General features: G+C 38.5%; 1 protein-coding gene across 1 annotated transcript in view; it reads right to left on the reverse strand.

Annotated features, from left to right (window-relative positions):
* The window catches only part of FRMPD2 (FERM and PDZ domain containing 2), a 66,195-nt gene that overhangs the window by 25,416 nt on the left and 25,505 nt on the right, over positions 1-15,274 (reverse strand). The window contains exons 14-28 of the mRNA XM_079312846.1: positions 14,469-14,621; positions 12,961-13,146; positions 11,909-12,065; positions 9,192-9,402; positions 8,210-8,313; positions 7,407-7,505; positions 6,234-6,341; positions 5,998-6,114; positions 5,298-5,533; positions 4,631-4,735; positions 3,606-3,699; positions 3,060-3,145; positions 2,728-2,875; positions 1,516-1,730; positions 573-671 (exon numbers count right to left, since the gene is read on the reverse strand). Coding sequence (XP_079168972.1) covers positions 573-671; positions 1,516-1,730; positions 2,728-2,875; positions 3,060-3,145; positions 3,606-3,699; positions 4,631-4,735; positions 5,298-5,533; positions 5,998-6,114; positions 6,234-6,341; positions 7,407-7,505; positions 8,210-8,313; positions 9,192-9,402; positions 11,909-12,065; positions 12,961-13,146; positions 14,469-14,621 — 2,118 coding nt within the window. The remainder of the gene's footprint in view (positions 1-572; positions 672-1,515; positions 1,731-2,727; positions 2,876-3,059; positions 3,146-3,605; positions 3,700-4,630; positions 4,736-5,297; positions 5,534-5,997; positions 6,115-6,233; positions 6,342-7,406; positions 7,506-8,209; positions 8,314-9,191; positions 9,403-11,908; positions 12,066-12,960; positions 13,147-14,468; positions 14,622-15,274) is intronic.

The raw sequence follows: 15,274 nt of genomic DNA on the forward strand, positions 1-15,274 counted from the left end.
AATAATGCTAGCACATCTAATGGTGATGATTTACTCTCTGCAGTGTCTACGGTTTGAGAGTACTTTTTGTTTGTTTGTGTTTTGTTTTTCCCCCTGCAGATTCTGCTAACTATCAATAAGAACCTGAATAACCACTTGAAACCATTATTTCATTTATTTAACTTCATTAAGAGGTTGTTTAGATAGGAGAAGTTCCTCATTTTCTTCTCACTTTGGGGAGTTAAAATAGCTACATTTGAGAATATCTTTAATTTCTGGCTGAGGATATGGTAGAGCATTTTTAGAAGCACCACTGGAAGACATACTTGGGTGTGTGCTCCAGTGGTAGTACAGAACTCAAAAGCTGTTGGACTGGGATAAATATGTTTCATGTCTGCCACATTTGTATTATTTTGGTTGCTGAGAAATTACCAGTTTAACTCTGCAGCTTGAGTTGAAACCAGGAAGGGAAAGAAATGGAATAGAGGGCCTTGGAGAAAAGGGAACGTTGCCTTGTTCAAGACTGGATAGAAAATATATTAGTTTCTTTCCAGGTTTACAGAAGCAAGTTTCTGTCAGAAGCTTTGCCTTACCAGAGCAAACTGCTCTATTTCTGGAAGAACACCTTTTGGTGGTCTGCAAAGTAGTAGTGTAACATCTCGAGGAGCTCCTCTTAACAAATGCAGGACATCCTAAACAGAAAGAAGGAATATTATATTTTTGATAGAACACATATATCATACATGTCATTTTACCAACTGAGATGGAAAAAATTCTTATTGTGAATGATACATTTCTGGTATTTGTACCTCTCAGCAGTGTCTGAGGGCCAATATTCACCACTGCAGGATTGTCATACAAATGGACCATAGTTTGTATGTGAGCATGTGTCTAAAGTCAGTTCTGTTTACAAACTTCTGTTTCACCATCAGGCACATAGGTTTCAGTTAAATAATTTTCTTTTCTTAAAGAAAACAGAATTTTCAGGAAAATTCATTCAAATCACATGTGGCAGTAACACATCTTTTGTCAATTATTTCAGCATATCTCCCCAAACTGCCATATTCAATGAAAAAAATAAATCCACATGTAGGCTGTTACCATTTAATTTCTTCATTGAGAATTTCTCATTCCAGGTTAAAAACTTACACAGGACTTACCACTCTTGGTAGAAATTTGAATCTGGGACATTACATACAGCATGACATTACAAAGCACAAATGACCACAGGGGGAAAATTGTTCCAATCATGCATAACAGCAACAAAAATTCCAACTAATTAACAACTGGTGTGCATCTAACAAAAGAATTCATACATTAGTGGTAGAAACTTATAAATTAAATAGCAGATGCAATTCGCTGTCAGAATTAATTTAGAAAGGAAATTCTACACAGGAGTTCTGAGAAGAATCCTACATAGTAATCAGTTTAATTCTGTGCAAATTCTACCTCCCTCTGGTGATAATGAAGTTTAAATCCATTGTGGTTATTAACCTGTTACCCAGATGGAGCCCCAGTAATAATTCTTCGCGCTACCTGATACAGGAGCCCTTTGAGAGGTTTCCCATTCACAGCTAAAATGACATCTCCAACTTCAATTTCTCCATTCTCTTCAGCTGGCTGCCCTGGAAACAGTCTTTTGATCCTGACAATAGCTCCTCCAAGGTGTTCACAAGCTTCTCCTTCCATCTGCAGAACACTAAATCCAAGGCCTCCAGAATTCTTGGTTAATTTCACTTCAAATGTGTTATCTGCTCAAATCAGAGATTAGAAAAAAGGTGGTAACCATGGAATATGTACCCCCTGAGGAGCCAGTATAAACTATACTCTCAAAAAACTTTTTCCCTGTGTGGTGCAGAGGTAGACCTATTGATAGTAAAGTCAAAAGAAGGTTTAGGTGTTCCTTTATCTTATGTAAGTCTTTGAAATCTCACAGTCAGAATAGGGAGAACTGGAATCTACTCCAGCATGTGTTCACAGTCTGGTACAAGCCCATAAAGGGAAAAGCTTTTTGTACCACACAAAGAGATTCATATGCTATCTTTTTCTGACATTCTTATGTAACTGTTGCATAGATTTTACTATTCTGTAGCTTCCTGGTGTTTGTTTAGGTCTTGCACTAAACAGCAGAAGTTAGAATTGGAACTACTGCTCTTTCCAGTCAAGAATGAGAGATCAGGCCTTTCCCAAACACTCTGCTTGTAGCGGAATTCCAGTGTGGAGGAGTAACTGCTTAATGGAAAAGTATGGTTCAGACTTAGTGTTTATTGAACAACTTTCAGTAGAAGATACAGCATTGATTTGTTGACTAAATTCTGTGTAAGTGATCTCTAAATCTTCTGCTTTTAAGTAATTAAGTGCTGACAGTCTCCAGTTCACTCCAGCTTCATCACTGTCACAGCATCAGCAGTTGTGCTGGTGAGGCTCTCCCTGGGTAACAGCCTGGTCACATTGACACAGCTGCACAGACAGGGGTGTCCCCTTGCCAGCCTAATCTCACAAAGGATGAGAGATACAGTATTTATGCCTAGGATAAATTCAGCTATATATAGCCACTATAACTCTATGAACATCAGAAATGTTTTGTTCAGAATTGATTTTTGATAATGTAATTAATATTGAATAGTATAATTCTATTCAGTATACAGTTTTGTTTCCAACCCACAGAAGTTTCATAGAATTTTTCTCCATTCATTCCTTTCCTGCACATTGTAGGAAGTCACCCTGAGTTCCTTCTTTATCACTTACCATCTGTCAAAAAGCAGCAGTCCTTGGTACCATCTGTGAGGGATGTTGCCACAGAAACAACTGCACGTTGGTCCTCCTTTCTGTCATTAGCAGTCGGACACGGCTCTGCCAAGTGGTAGTTTCCCCTTTCTAGAACCAGTTTGGCAATCTAAAACAGTGATGAACAGGTTCAAGTTACCCAGTGAGCCATACATCTTTTTACTTTTCTGTTTAGAGGAATGGGGTTGGAACAGAGAAGGGATGGTTCTTTTGGCCAAGCTTGGCTACTGTGCTTCATACTAAGTCCAGTTTAGTCTACTGGGTATCTTATTGATCTCTGCTGTTGTACAAACCTGGCCAGATTTCTTAAGGTGTTCCACAGCCTGTTTGTGGGTGATGCCACAGAGGCTGATGCCATCTACTTCCAGCAGACGATCACCTGAGGTGAAAAAAAAAAAGAACATCCAGTTGCTTTGATGTTCAGAATCAGAGGGTGTAAACCTTGAGACTGCCCATGTTACAATAGATCCTTGTGCTTATGTGTGTCAAATTAATATTAATTCATAGGAAAGCAATTCTGCTTGCTGTACAGCATTCTATAACTAGCAGCTAAAGCATTCCAAGGTATTCTGTAAGTAAATGCAGTGATAACATCTGGTTATCACAGTAACAGTGATCACAGTCACTAGCCTGATGGCAGCTACAGAGAATAACTCTAAAATGTTGGTGTGAGGCTTCTGTTTTTTTAGTGGGATCCCTACATGTAGCACAGGGACAGGCTGAGGAATGATGGACCACGTTACATTTCCCAGCTGTAACACCTCCAACCCTTAATGTGTTTCATTTTCCACACTAATAGTGAGTTCTGCAGCCCAGAGTTCTATTGTCAGACATGTTACCTATCTTTATTTGTCCATCCTTATCTGCTGGTCCCCTGGGAATAATTGACTTCACATATATCCCACCATGACGTACACTGGTATTAATTCCACCCTGCAAAACATGTCCACAGGTTAGAGTCTTCAAATATTCTTCCTTTGGTAAAAATCAAAGCAACTTACGCATGCATTGCAAAATAACTGCTTCAGGAATTGCTTTCCTCTTTAATAATGGAGAAAAGGGAAAGAGGATATTACTCCAAAACCCCATTAGTTGTAATATACTTCCATAGGCAGTAATCTTATTTTATTTTCCCAGGAAAATTCAATGTATTTCTATGTGACTACATACAAATATTACTAAATGTTCATAAATTTTTCCCTATGCTCACATAAAATGGTCTTGCATCTTTCAGTTATTCTCTAGCCCTATTTATAAGCTGTGCAATATCCATTCTTCAATTATTAACTTTCAAACATTATATCAAGCATGGACCTGAACTTGGGCACTCAGAGAAATTCCAAATTAACCTAAGAATCATGTTCTGCCCATCTACATCCCCTGCCAAATTCAGATGAAAAGAATGGCCCTTAATTTCTTCTGCAGGCAATGAAATGGCTGTTGCTCCACATTCCATTTCAGCAAAAACTGTAAAGACGTCTCAGCCTGGAGAGGTAAATTCAACTTAAATAGCTAGGACAAGGACTTGTTACCCAAATGTGGCAGACAGTTTTTACTGCTGCCTTCTCTAGTCCTCCCTGACCAAACCCTGCTTTCAGTGGTAGATCTCATTCTCAAATTCAGTAAGGACAAAAAGTGTTTGTGCTGCCACGTGCCACATGCCAGGACACTTCTTTCACAGCTGGTGTGGGTAAGAACCAGGAAATGAGCAGAGACAGTACTTGATGCATTCTATGTCAATCAGTTGGACACTTAGGTTTAAAACGTGCCATGCTAACAGTTTCTGTTATCAGCCTATCTTCTGTCTTTGTTCTCAGTCAGATAACAATTTGACAGACAAATAAAGATTAACAGTAACACTTGCAGTCACGCTGATTCCAAAAGTCCCATCTTCTTTAACAAGCTCCACCATGTAGATTTCCTTTGAGTTGGTTTCTGATGGAGATGGTAAGTGTGAAGAATCAGCTGCCTGTGTCAAAAATAAAAACTTTAATGACATTACAGCATCTTGGTTTAAAAAAGAAAGGGGGAGAAAGGAATTTAAAAAAAAAAGAAAAGAGAGCATTTCCAGAAGATGTAGAAGGTTTTATCCTGCTGTCACTGTAAACCTGGAGCAATACCATTTATATCCTTGATATTATTGGAAGCTTAAGCTAATGCTACTCAAAATGCAATCTGTCTAAATGCACAAAACCTGAGTATATATAGGGAGGATGTCTGAAAGAAGGAAATTAGACATGGCATGTTCTGTGACTGGCTCGAAAACTTGTAAGATTGCAATAAAATAATAAAAATTTTGTCCCTCCTCTGGAAAAAGAAGGAGATTTTATAAAACATTTTGTAGAACAGTGTTCCTATTTATTCACATGTTCCAGACATGTCTATCATTTTGACATTTCCAGTGTAATTTCTTTCAAGGTTTTCTATCTCCTTTCCTTCCCAGTTACTTTCCCTTCTACATGTATCTGGTATGTTATTATATGTTGTCTGCTGGGTGTAACAGTACTGAGCAGCATCAAAATCTCAGTTACCTCTATATCCAGGCTATCAGCTGAAGAAACTGGAATCCTAGGGCCCAGTTTTGGTGCTAAATTCCTAGAGAGAGTCTTCTCAAGTTCGTCAATATTTGTGTCCTGTTCTCTGGGGAGAGCTGTGTGACAATCCTGAATCTTTTTTCTCCCACTGTCTACACAAGAGATCTCAGATCCACTAGTGCTGTTTCCTCTTGATAGATTCTTTTCTTCATTTAATCCTTCATCATACATGTCTGCAAAGCCATACCAAAATAAGACATTGTTGAATGCAAATAGCAAGTAAACTTAAAGAAAAATAATGTTACAACCCAGGACAAGAGGACAAATTAGCTTGTTATTTCAACTGATTGTGAGATCAGATCTACAAAATGAGTTAGTGTAAAATGGTGCCCTGCTATTTCAAGTGTTCAGAAATGTGTTTGCTTCCTCACTGCAGAGGACTGTGACTCTCTGTCAGAGGAAGAAATGCTACAATTCCTTTATTGTTCAGCAAGGCATCCCATGATAGATTTTTCACACTGATGTAGCAGAGACATCACATGATACCTACTAGAAGGTATCTACACTTTTTTAGTGTGTGGTTGTTCTAACTGTCAGTCAGGAGCAGGAGCACAGTACTACATCCCAGTGCCTAATAAATATGTGTCCTGAGTTAACTGCTAGCATCCCAGAGCCATCTGAGGCATTTCCTTTATACCTTTGGGTTGAGAGATGATGAGCTGCACTTCATCAGGACAGTTCTGTATGATTTTAACTGCAGTGTTAAAGGAAACACCCTCAAGACTAATATTATTCACAGAGATGAGTCGTCCTCCTTAAAAAGAAAAAGATAAAAGCAAGAGAAAGCACGTCTAAATAAAGAAATAAATCCAGAGTAGCTAACTTTAAGCTATGTAAGTATTTTAATTCTAATTAAAAACTACAGAAAATGACCTGGTTTCATATTTCCAGCTCTGTCTGCAGGTCCCCCAGGGATAATTGAAGCGATAAAGATACCAAGGTCTAATTTTCCTACATTTTCTCCTCCAATAATTACAAAACCTGCAAAAAAGAGATAGCATGAGAATGCAAACACTGTCAGTATTAAAAAAGATGAATCTTAGGAACACAAAAGGCTCTTACTCCAATAGCACAAGTTTTGTACATGATCTGAAGGATGGGGAACTTTGATTTACAGGGTATCAAGGTCCTGACTTGGGAGAGATTTAAACTCACATGATAATTAAAGTGTGCTGGGGACATATATCTATATTTAGATATAATTTACCAATAGCAATGTTTTCCTGGCTTGGTACTTTTAATGACTCTAACTACTTTCTTGCATGAGTCATGAACTAGGTAGACTGCAGCATTTAACACTGCAGGAGGGAAATGGTATAAAAGCTCATTAGATAAATTTGAACATCATTCTACATCATTCAGTCGGGAAAACTGAAGTGTTTCTGAACTCAGCCTGAATATAAACTTCTAATTTAAGAGATCTAAGAAAATTAAATCCATTGTTCAGTAGTTCAGTTTCACTATCCTGACTCTGATTATTGAAATATATTCTTCTCACTGTTATAATAACTGAATTTTGGATTAGGATGTTACACATAGACCTTCACCATTTATAAATTTGATTTTTAGTTGTATTAATGGTCATTTGTGAAACCTGACTGTCTGAACTCATCCACAACAACCCAATACAGTGCGATTAAGGTATTAGATAACAAAAATATTATCCAAATAACAATCCAAAAGTCAAAAACATTCATGTTAAGTTTGTATAAACATTTTGCACCCCACAGGCACTACCTGTAAGGTCTAAGATAAATACAAACTAAAACCATGTTTCTTTCATTCTGCTCTTAGCACTTGATTCCTTTGGTCTCTGTGGCCTTAGTTAATCCTCTGAAAATATAATGGTCTTGATTTATGCACTTAGTCCTTTTCAGTCCTGGAAATTCTGAGTCCTTCACAAAGATTGGTGCTCTTACTCTATAAGAAGAATAAATGGACTAAAGGAGTTTACAGTCTTGCCCAGCCTGAGTCAGCAAGCTTAATTGTTAGTACCAGGATCTGATAGTCCCAGTAACAGATATAACATTTATGTTCCTGACTTACCAAATCCATTCTTAGGATCACGTCTTAGGCTGACACAAATGATTTCTCTTTCTAGACCACTTAGCAAAACTTCCTTTTGGATGGCTGGTGATCCAGGTGCTGCAGAAACAAAACAGCTAGAATAAATGTAGATTAATGCAGGGAGACAGTATATTAGTGTATTATGCAAAACTGGAACTTCAAAAATTAATATATATTTTGTCCTTTATTTCAACATTACTGTTACTTTTAAATCACTATAATTCTGGAAGGAAGCTCAAACAAGTGTTCCGAAGTTTTCATTCCTTCAAAAAAGAGCTGTGCAAGCTCTTGCTATAATGTTCCTTTCTGGGAGAATATGCATTTTTCTGCAATGTTCTTATTAAGATTAGAATATTTAGAGTCAGGCATGTAGTGCAGTTTCCTGAGGGTGATTTGGACACAAAATCTCTTGTGGTCTGTAGCCTTAGACCCTGTGGGCCCTTTTGGCTCACACATTGAATTGTAGATGTCAGTTTTGAACCAAACAATGACCTCTGAGCACAGGAATATTGCCCATGCAAGAGTCCCTGGGTGAACTGAACTACAGCTCTGTAGAGCATCAGGCACCATTACAGAATCATTTTATCATGAAGTCCCTTACCGCTGGACCTGATGCAGGAAGGAGAAGGGGAAGAAAACAGCTGGTCTTGCTAAACTTAATTTCCAAGACTAGAAGTAAAAAAGGATAATCTTTAATCTGTAAGTAAAATATATGTTGGTGTCCTTCTATTGGAACAATAAACATGGAAGAGTACTGTCTTTTTCCTGATTATGATACTCACCACTGACTGTGTTCTGAGTTGAATGGATAGAGAGGAAGTCATAACTCCTTTGCTTTCCATTCAAATTGATGTGCATTTCTGACTGGGATAGCCCTGATACAGATCTGCAGGAAAGGACAACTGGGTTACAATAAAAAGTCAGGAATGGTATTTAGCACTCTTCATTGTCATTAGCCTGTCAGAGGCAAGTTAGGAATGCACAGGTTTATAGCCTCTCAATGAGTATTCTGATTTCTGGGACATATTTCATTTAGGGGAGAGGAAGTTTATCCTTGCCATCATTTGCTTCCAAATAACAGCTGTCATTAGGCCACTCATTTCATGACTGATTCCTCCTGTGTTTTGCTCTGGGCTGACTGCAGGTACCAGGAAAGCATAGCATAGCTTCACCATGAATTTTTGGCCCTGCTGTCCATCTAGACAAAACCATGTCTGAAAGTTTTTCTGGTAGTTCATGTTCTCCTTGACTATCTTCCAACCTTTAGTATTCTAAGAGGCACTAGAATTCATCAAAGGCCTTGAGACTGTGCAGCTGTAGTAACCACCTACACAGGTGAATGCACCACAACAAAGAGGGAGAGGTTCTTGTACTGTTCCCTATGATTTGCACATTTGGACATGGAGAAATCAACTAATTAATGATCTCTGCATTCCTGATCAAAACCAGCTTCTGTTGGTTTTTTAGTTCACATACTGTGATTTCCAATGAAGATACACAGACATTAAAGATTTTACATGTATTCTCCCTCATTTTTATACTTCCCCCAATTAGTGGTTTCTTCTTGAGTCTGGTACAAATTTAAATGTCACTCTTTTTCAAGTTCTTCTTTGTCAGTCTATTAACTTCCTTCCTACATTTGGACTACTGCTGGCACCATGGAGCCCCAGACCTTTTGGTGTGACCACAATGAGAACTTTAAAAAAAAAAGTAGTTTATGTCTGAGTCTTCTTACACATATTCAGAGAGAAAAAGCAAACCTACCTGCCAAGATTGCTTTTGTCTCTAGTCCTATTGTTGGTTTCCACACTGAGGTTATCACAAGACTTGCTCATCATCCCAGCAGAAAGGTTTTCCAGGTTAGCTCCATAGAGCACATTCTCTGAGCGAGACAGTCTCTGTATAAGGGCAAGGTGTTCACGCTGAGCTGCATATGCAGAATTTGCTTTGTCTATTTCCACAAATTTACTGTCCTCTGAATGAGAAACAAGAGAGGGGAAGAAGCAAAGACAAATCCACCAATATTATCACATCTTTTTAAGCTCAAAGGAGCTTTAAATAAAGTCTTTTGAATATGCCAGAAAAAAATATTGACATTACAGATATATTTGTTCTTTTATCCTTGAGGATATCTAGGCCTTGGGGTGAGTAGAAGAAGTTTCATATATGCTGCATTTAGGTTTAATTTCTGTGAATTATACTACAAATGCACTTTCCGCAAAGACAGGTGAAATGTACAACACCATGTAATTTAAACCTGAATATATGAAGTGTATTTTGTAAATGATTGGCGTATGAGAAACATCTGTCTTTCAGAGTCTGAATTATCCAGGTTGGTAGTTTCTCATCCTTCACAGGCCTTCCATTTCAGTATATTTATATCTGAGAAGACAGGACCTCTAGGAACACATGCCCTCCAAAGTTCAGAGAGACACCAAGGAACTGAGTCACTTGCACAGGTGAAGTCAAATAGGGACCATTTTGGTGCAACACTTTTTATCCAGTTTTCTACCTTTCTGTGAAATCTACTACTTGCTTAATGAGACCTGGGCTCTGCTATATACAAATCTGTCCCCTCAAAAGATTTCATTTTTCTAAAACAAGGTGGTGCTGAAAGAGACATCAATTTATTTAGGTTCTCCGTGGGTGGGGTGGAGAGGAGACTTGAAGGACAGAGAGACAACAGGCAGTTGGAGACACATAGGGAAGTAAAACAAAAACTCGACTTGATACAGGCTAGCATAAACATGAGCTTAACTTTTGCTTGTACATGGCAGCTAAACTCCTGTGTGTTTTCCTAACAAATGGTAGCCTGAATACAACTTTCTAGAACACTACTGTGCAGCACTAAATCTAGGTTCCCTCTTTCCTCAGTGCCTTTGATCAGAGGCATTTCTTAAGGCATCAGAAGGCTTAACTGTCCAGGGTATTAGCACACCCTGTGAGTTGCCACAGTGATTCTGAAGTTGAGGGTTGCTTCAAGTTTTGAAGTAATGGTGACTTATACATCTGAAGAGTGCATCAGAAGCAGAAGCATGCAAAAGAAGCTTACAGCCTCACTGTGGGGGCAAAGGCAGAATTTTGAACTATTGCCTGTCACTGCCTTACTAAGCTTTTTTTCTGGGACAGTGAGCACACACTGAACTCCAGAACCTGTGATCGCATGGCTTGTGTAAGTCTGGCTTGTTTCAGTGATTTGGTACTTGTAATCAGCACTTGGGTTCTAATTTTCTTAGTTCTCAATAATTCTATTCTGTTATATATGGAATGCAATATTTTTTTAAAGATAAATTACCACTAGCAAATGTGACACAGGAAGCTGTAAGATGCACTATTAACACTCATTTGAATGCAATAAAGCACAGTCCCACTAAATTATGTTAGAAGCTGGACATGTCAAGCAAAAAACATTTAGGTTCAAGATGCCTTGAACCTAAATGCCATCCTAGGACCTTTTTCCATGGCAACAATTTTGTGCAAATTTTTCACATTTCATGAAATAATTTTAGTGGTAAGGAGAAAGTATATCAATCATCATGGCCCATGCCATGGTAGCATTTGTTGCCAACACTTTTATGGTTTTACTGCAGAAAGGAGCATCCTAGCAGCTAAGGCATGGCACTTGATTCCCCTGCAGTGACTCACCAGGGGAGTGACTCACTCACAAACACTCAGGGGTTGTAAATGATCTTTGCTCAAGGCAGTGGATGAGCCAGTGAAAACTCACGTTGCTCCACTGAAGTCGAGAGTGATGACAGTTGTCAGCTTAGGCTCTTATTTCTTATATGCCTCAGTTTCCCCATGAGAATCCTCACTCATCTTTACAGAACATGCTGAGAAGTGTGGGTGAGATGTGCTGTGTACCTGCTCTGGATGGAGCCAAACCTTGTCTTAGAAACTATGGAAGATCTGAAGCCCGAGGAAGTGCTATTCATATCTTCCACAGTCATGGCAAAATCTTAGATAAGAACTGCTAGCACTTATACAGTTAAGTGGGTATGACTCATGTGCCTTTAGTGGTTTAGTGGCTTTGTCCTTGGACTGAACCATTGGTTGCATCCCTGTCATATGCAAAATAACTAAGCTCCAGCATGTCTGGGCACTATTAAACATTTTTCAGGTTACATTTGGGGTAAGTTTGGTATATTTCTGCAGAATTCTCAGCCACAGAATTCTCCTGAAAGGAAGTGAAATCATGCTTATTTCTTTCTTAAATCTGATTTTAGCTATATAGTTATTGTTGTCATCAGAGAACCCCTCTTCACCCCCTGCACATGCCTACTCGCATGCACATACCAAATTAGACTTAATCAGACAAATTAGACTCTTCTAATTTCAGTGTGGTAGGAGACATTCTTTTCTAACTGAAGCTGAGTGGAACTGAGGTGACAGGTTCTAATTCTCGTATTTGGTGAATGTACCTTACCTGAAACATAACCTTGCCCTATGGTCCCAGTAACAAAAGTGCATTTAGACCTCACCTGATGAAGTTTGCCGAAGTTGCCTAGAATTCATCTGTGCATTGAATTTGTGCTGGGCAGAGCAGAGATCCAGTAGGTATTTACATGTCTTTGCTGTATCAGTAATGAAGGTGTGTTTCTTGCCACTGAAGCTGCTTTCAATCATGAATTTTTTTCTCTGAAGGGGAAATAAAAGCACAGGTTGCTTCACATATCAGTCATTACACTGAGGCACTGACAGTTCATTTATATAATCTCATTGGTTTGTTCAGTTGTATTTATGCCTGACTGCATCCCTTTTGCATGCAGTAAATGTCTGTTGCAAATTCAGCACTTGTAAGCCAGGTGTCTGTCATTGGGATCATAACTCTCCTATGTTTAAAGTCAAGAATCTTAGGACATTGAATGCATTGATAGCAGATTGCTAAAACTGCAAAATGTGGCCCTACAGATGGTAAAATTATTATACAAATTTAATATGAAAAGGAACATATCTTCAAGGGGGAGAAGAACCATTTTTTGGAGAGCAAACAAACTGGGAAATGTGTGATCCAGTTTGGCACTTAAACTGTACAACAGTACATTGATATACTTCTAATGTCAAAATCCCATTTAGAAGTGGGTCACAATCCTGTCACACATATTAGTTTGTTAGCAGACATCAATATACTAAGAGATGAGGATGGGAATAATGAGATCTGGAAAGTAAGTGATCCCACGACCTGATATAGGCAGAAAAACAAAGTAAAAGAGCCATAAAGACAAGAGAGGAATTAATATGAAATATGTCATAGAGAGATTTGGCATAGTCTCTGTAATACTCAGCACCAGATTATTCAGTTTTATAGTAATTTGTCTTTGGCCTTGGCATAAATACTACAAAACTATACCTCACAAAGAACTCAGTATCTTGGTATCCATATCCAGCTTTGATTTTAAACTCTTTTCAGAAAGAACATCCCCATATAGAGTAACTCTAATTCTCACTCTGAATGCAATAAATTTATTAAAGTGACAGGTAGAAAGGCAGTAAATAGTAGAGTAGAGAAGAGATTCAGTTAGTTCCAACTCACATGAGCTGAAATTCTCTCTGTTTCACGCCACTGGAATCTTAAACTGGCAATTCTCGTGTGATTTTTGTTCTCATAGACAATGATGCCTTTGGCACAGATTCCCAGGATTATGTCCCCTTCTGTCCCTTTCTTCTCTTGGGACACACGATAGAATAGCACTCCATATTCAGGAAGTTGCTGAGTCACCTTGTAGAGAAAAAGTGCTTTTACCATGCCTTAATCAAAAAGAGTCTTGGGAAGAAAAGTTAGGTGGATGGAGGAGAAAAAGCTTTTGAGTGTCTCAGGAGCCAGTGTCTGCCCCTGCCATCCAGCCATGCAGGGAATATTCTGAAGTTCTGGGTATTCATGCTTATCTTTCTACCTCCTGCATAAAAGAGTTAAAATGTGACTCAGATACCTTACAGAACTATGGAATATGACTAGGATTTACTGTCTGATCTTCAGACCAATATGAGTTTATCCTAAAAACTGATGTTTTCTTTCTGAGAAGCTACTGTAGACTCTTCAAATGACTTTTCAGTTGTGAATGGAGATTTTTGGTGACCAGAATGAAACACTTTAAGAAGATCTGCTTTTTCAGAAAGAAACCATAGTACAAATGTTCAGATCCTGAAAACTGGGGCGTCGATAATCACTAATTGAATCTGGGTCTTAATTTTTAATCTCTTTCATATTTGGAATTTACATGCTCTTGCCATGGGGTGTGTCTTTCTCACTTTCTATGATGTGTTGGCTCCTTCTACAGACTCATTCATTGAAACAGATACTAACAAAGCTGCTTTTCTTCATTGGATTTGCCACGCATGATGGGAATGTCATTGAGGCTAAGCTTCCATCTATGTCTTCAAGTGCACTGACAGTGTTAGATGAGAAACTAATATAATTAAATAGCAACTGAACCAAAATGATGCTATAAATAACAGCATGTGGCACTGCAGCAAAATGACTACTGCTATTTATCCATTATCTAATCCCTGATATTTTTCATTTGATAGAAAGCAGAGAGGTTTCAGAAAAAGAAGAAATTAGGGGGAAAAAAAGTTTAATCCTACGTCATCGTGACACTTTAGAGCCCTAGAGAAATAGTTAAGTGAGAAAATACTTCAGATAACTTCTTCCTCACTTCCAGGATTCACAGATACTTTTAAACAAACAATCACTACATGGTTAGAAAGTGGCTGAACAGCTGCTGCAATTTCAGAAATCAAAAGAAGTGCTTATTCTCATGTTTTATAATCTTCTGGAGCCCAGACATGTTGGTAACATGCCAAAAATTTCCATCAAGCTTTAGAATGCTGCAAATACACCAAAACACATTTTTAAAACTCTCAATGATAAGTGATAGTATCTACAGCAGAATGAAATTCTGAGAATTTTGTTGACTATTCAATTTTTTTCACCATATCTAAAATCCACTCTATCAGGAAAGAAGAAAATAGACAACAGTAAATAGAAAGGGGCTTTCTACCTCAGAAATAATAAATAGTGTTTGGGGTATGGTAAGTTACCTTTAAAAATTCTAGTTCAGCTTCATCCTCGAAGAGGGAGCGGTTCATGCGATGCAGTTTAGCCAGCTCTCGCTGCACATATGCCAGGGTCATTTTCTCTACTCGACTTGCTGGAACGTAGTCTTCAACACGAAAATAGCTCTTGCCATGCATCTGTGGGGGGAAACATTGAAAAAACAAAGAGACAGGAGCCTTTTGTTCTTTCGTTTTCATTTCATTTTCAGGATGACCCATATACAGAGGTCACCCTGCTGCCATTTCCCAAAGGAAAGTGAGAACAGCACGTAGTGTCCTGACAGCCAAACTGCCTCTTGTCCCTGTGCTCAAAGCACACACCACTTCTTTGGGCAAGGTGATGGGCCTACAGGTGTGTCCTGCACTTAGAGCTGACAGCTACAGCTGCATCAGTACAACCTCCAGTGGGGCACCCATTGCCATGATAGATCTGACCACATGGATCAGATCACTCAGAGCTCAATTAACAAAGCTACATTGATTTACATAGATGAAGACAACATAAATGGGTGTTTTCTATACCCTTGAAAACAGGACAGCTAGTTCAGATATACAATCAGAAACCTCCCTGTCTTTGCAGCTTGTGGATCTAGCCTACACATAAAATAGCTGTGAATTCTGAACTGTTAATTTGATTTTCTCTTCCCTATTTACTAATCTCTTTAAGTCCCTCCATACATCCAAGCTGGGCTTGTGTTGGAAACTTTCTGCAGATTTTCTAGAGTCATATTTCCTGGCAAATTCACCTGCCTCATTACTACTCCATAATCAGGAAAAGTTTGTAATTTTTA

The sequence above is a fragment of the Erithacus rubecula genome, assembly GCF_903797595.1.
Source record: "Erithacus rubecula genome assembly, chromosome: 9".
NCBI lineage: Eukaryota > Metazoa > Chordata > Aves > Passeriformes > Muscicapidae > Erithacus > Erithacus rubecula.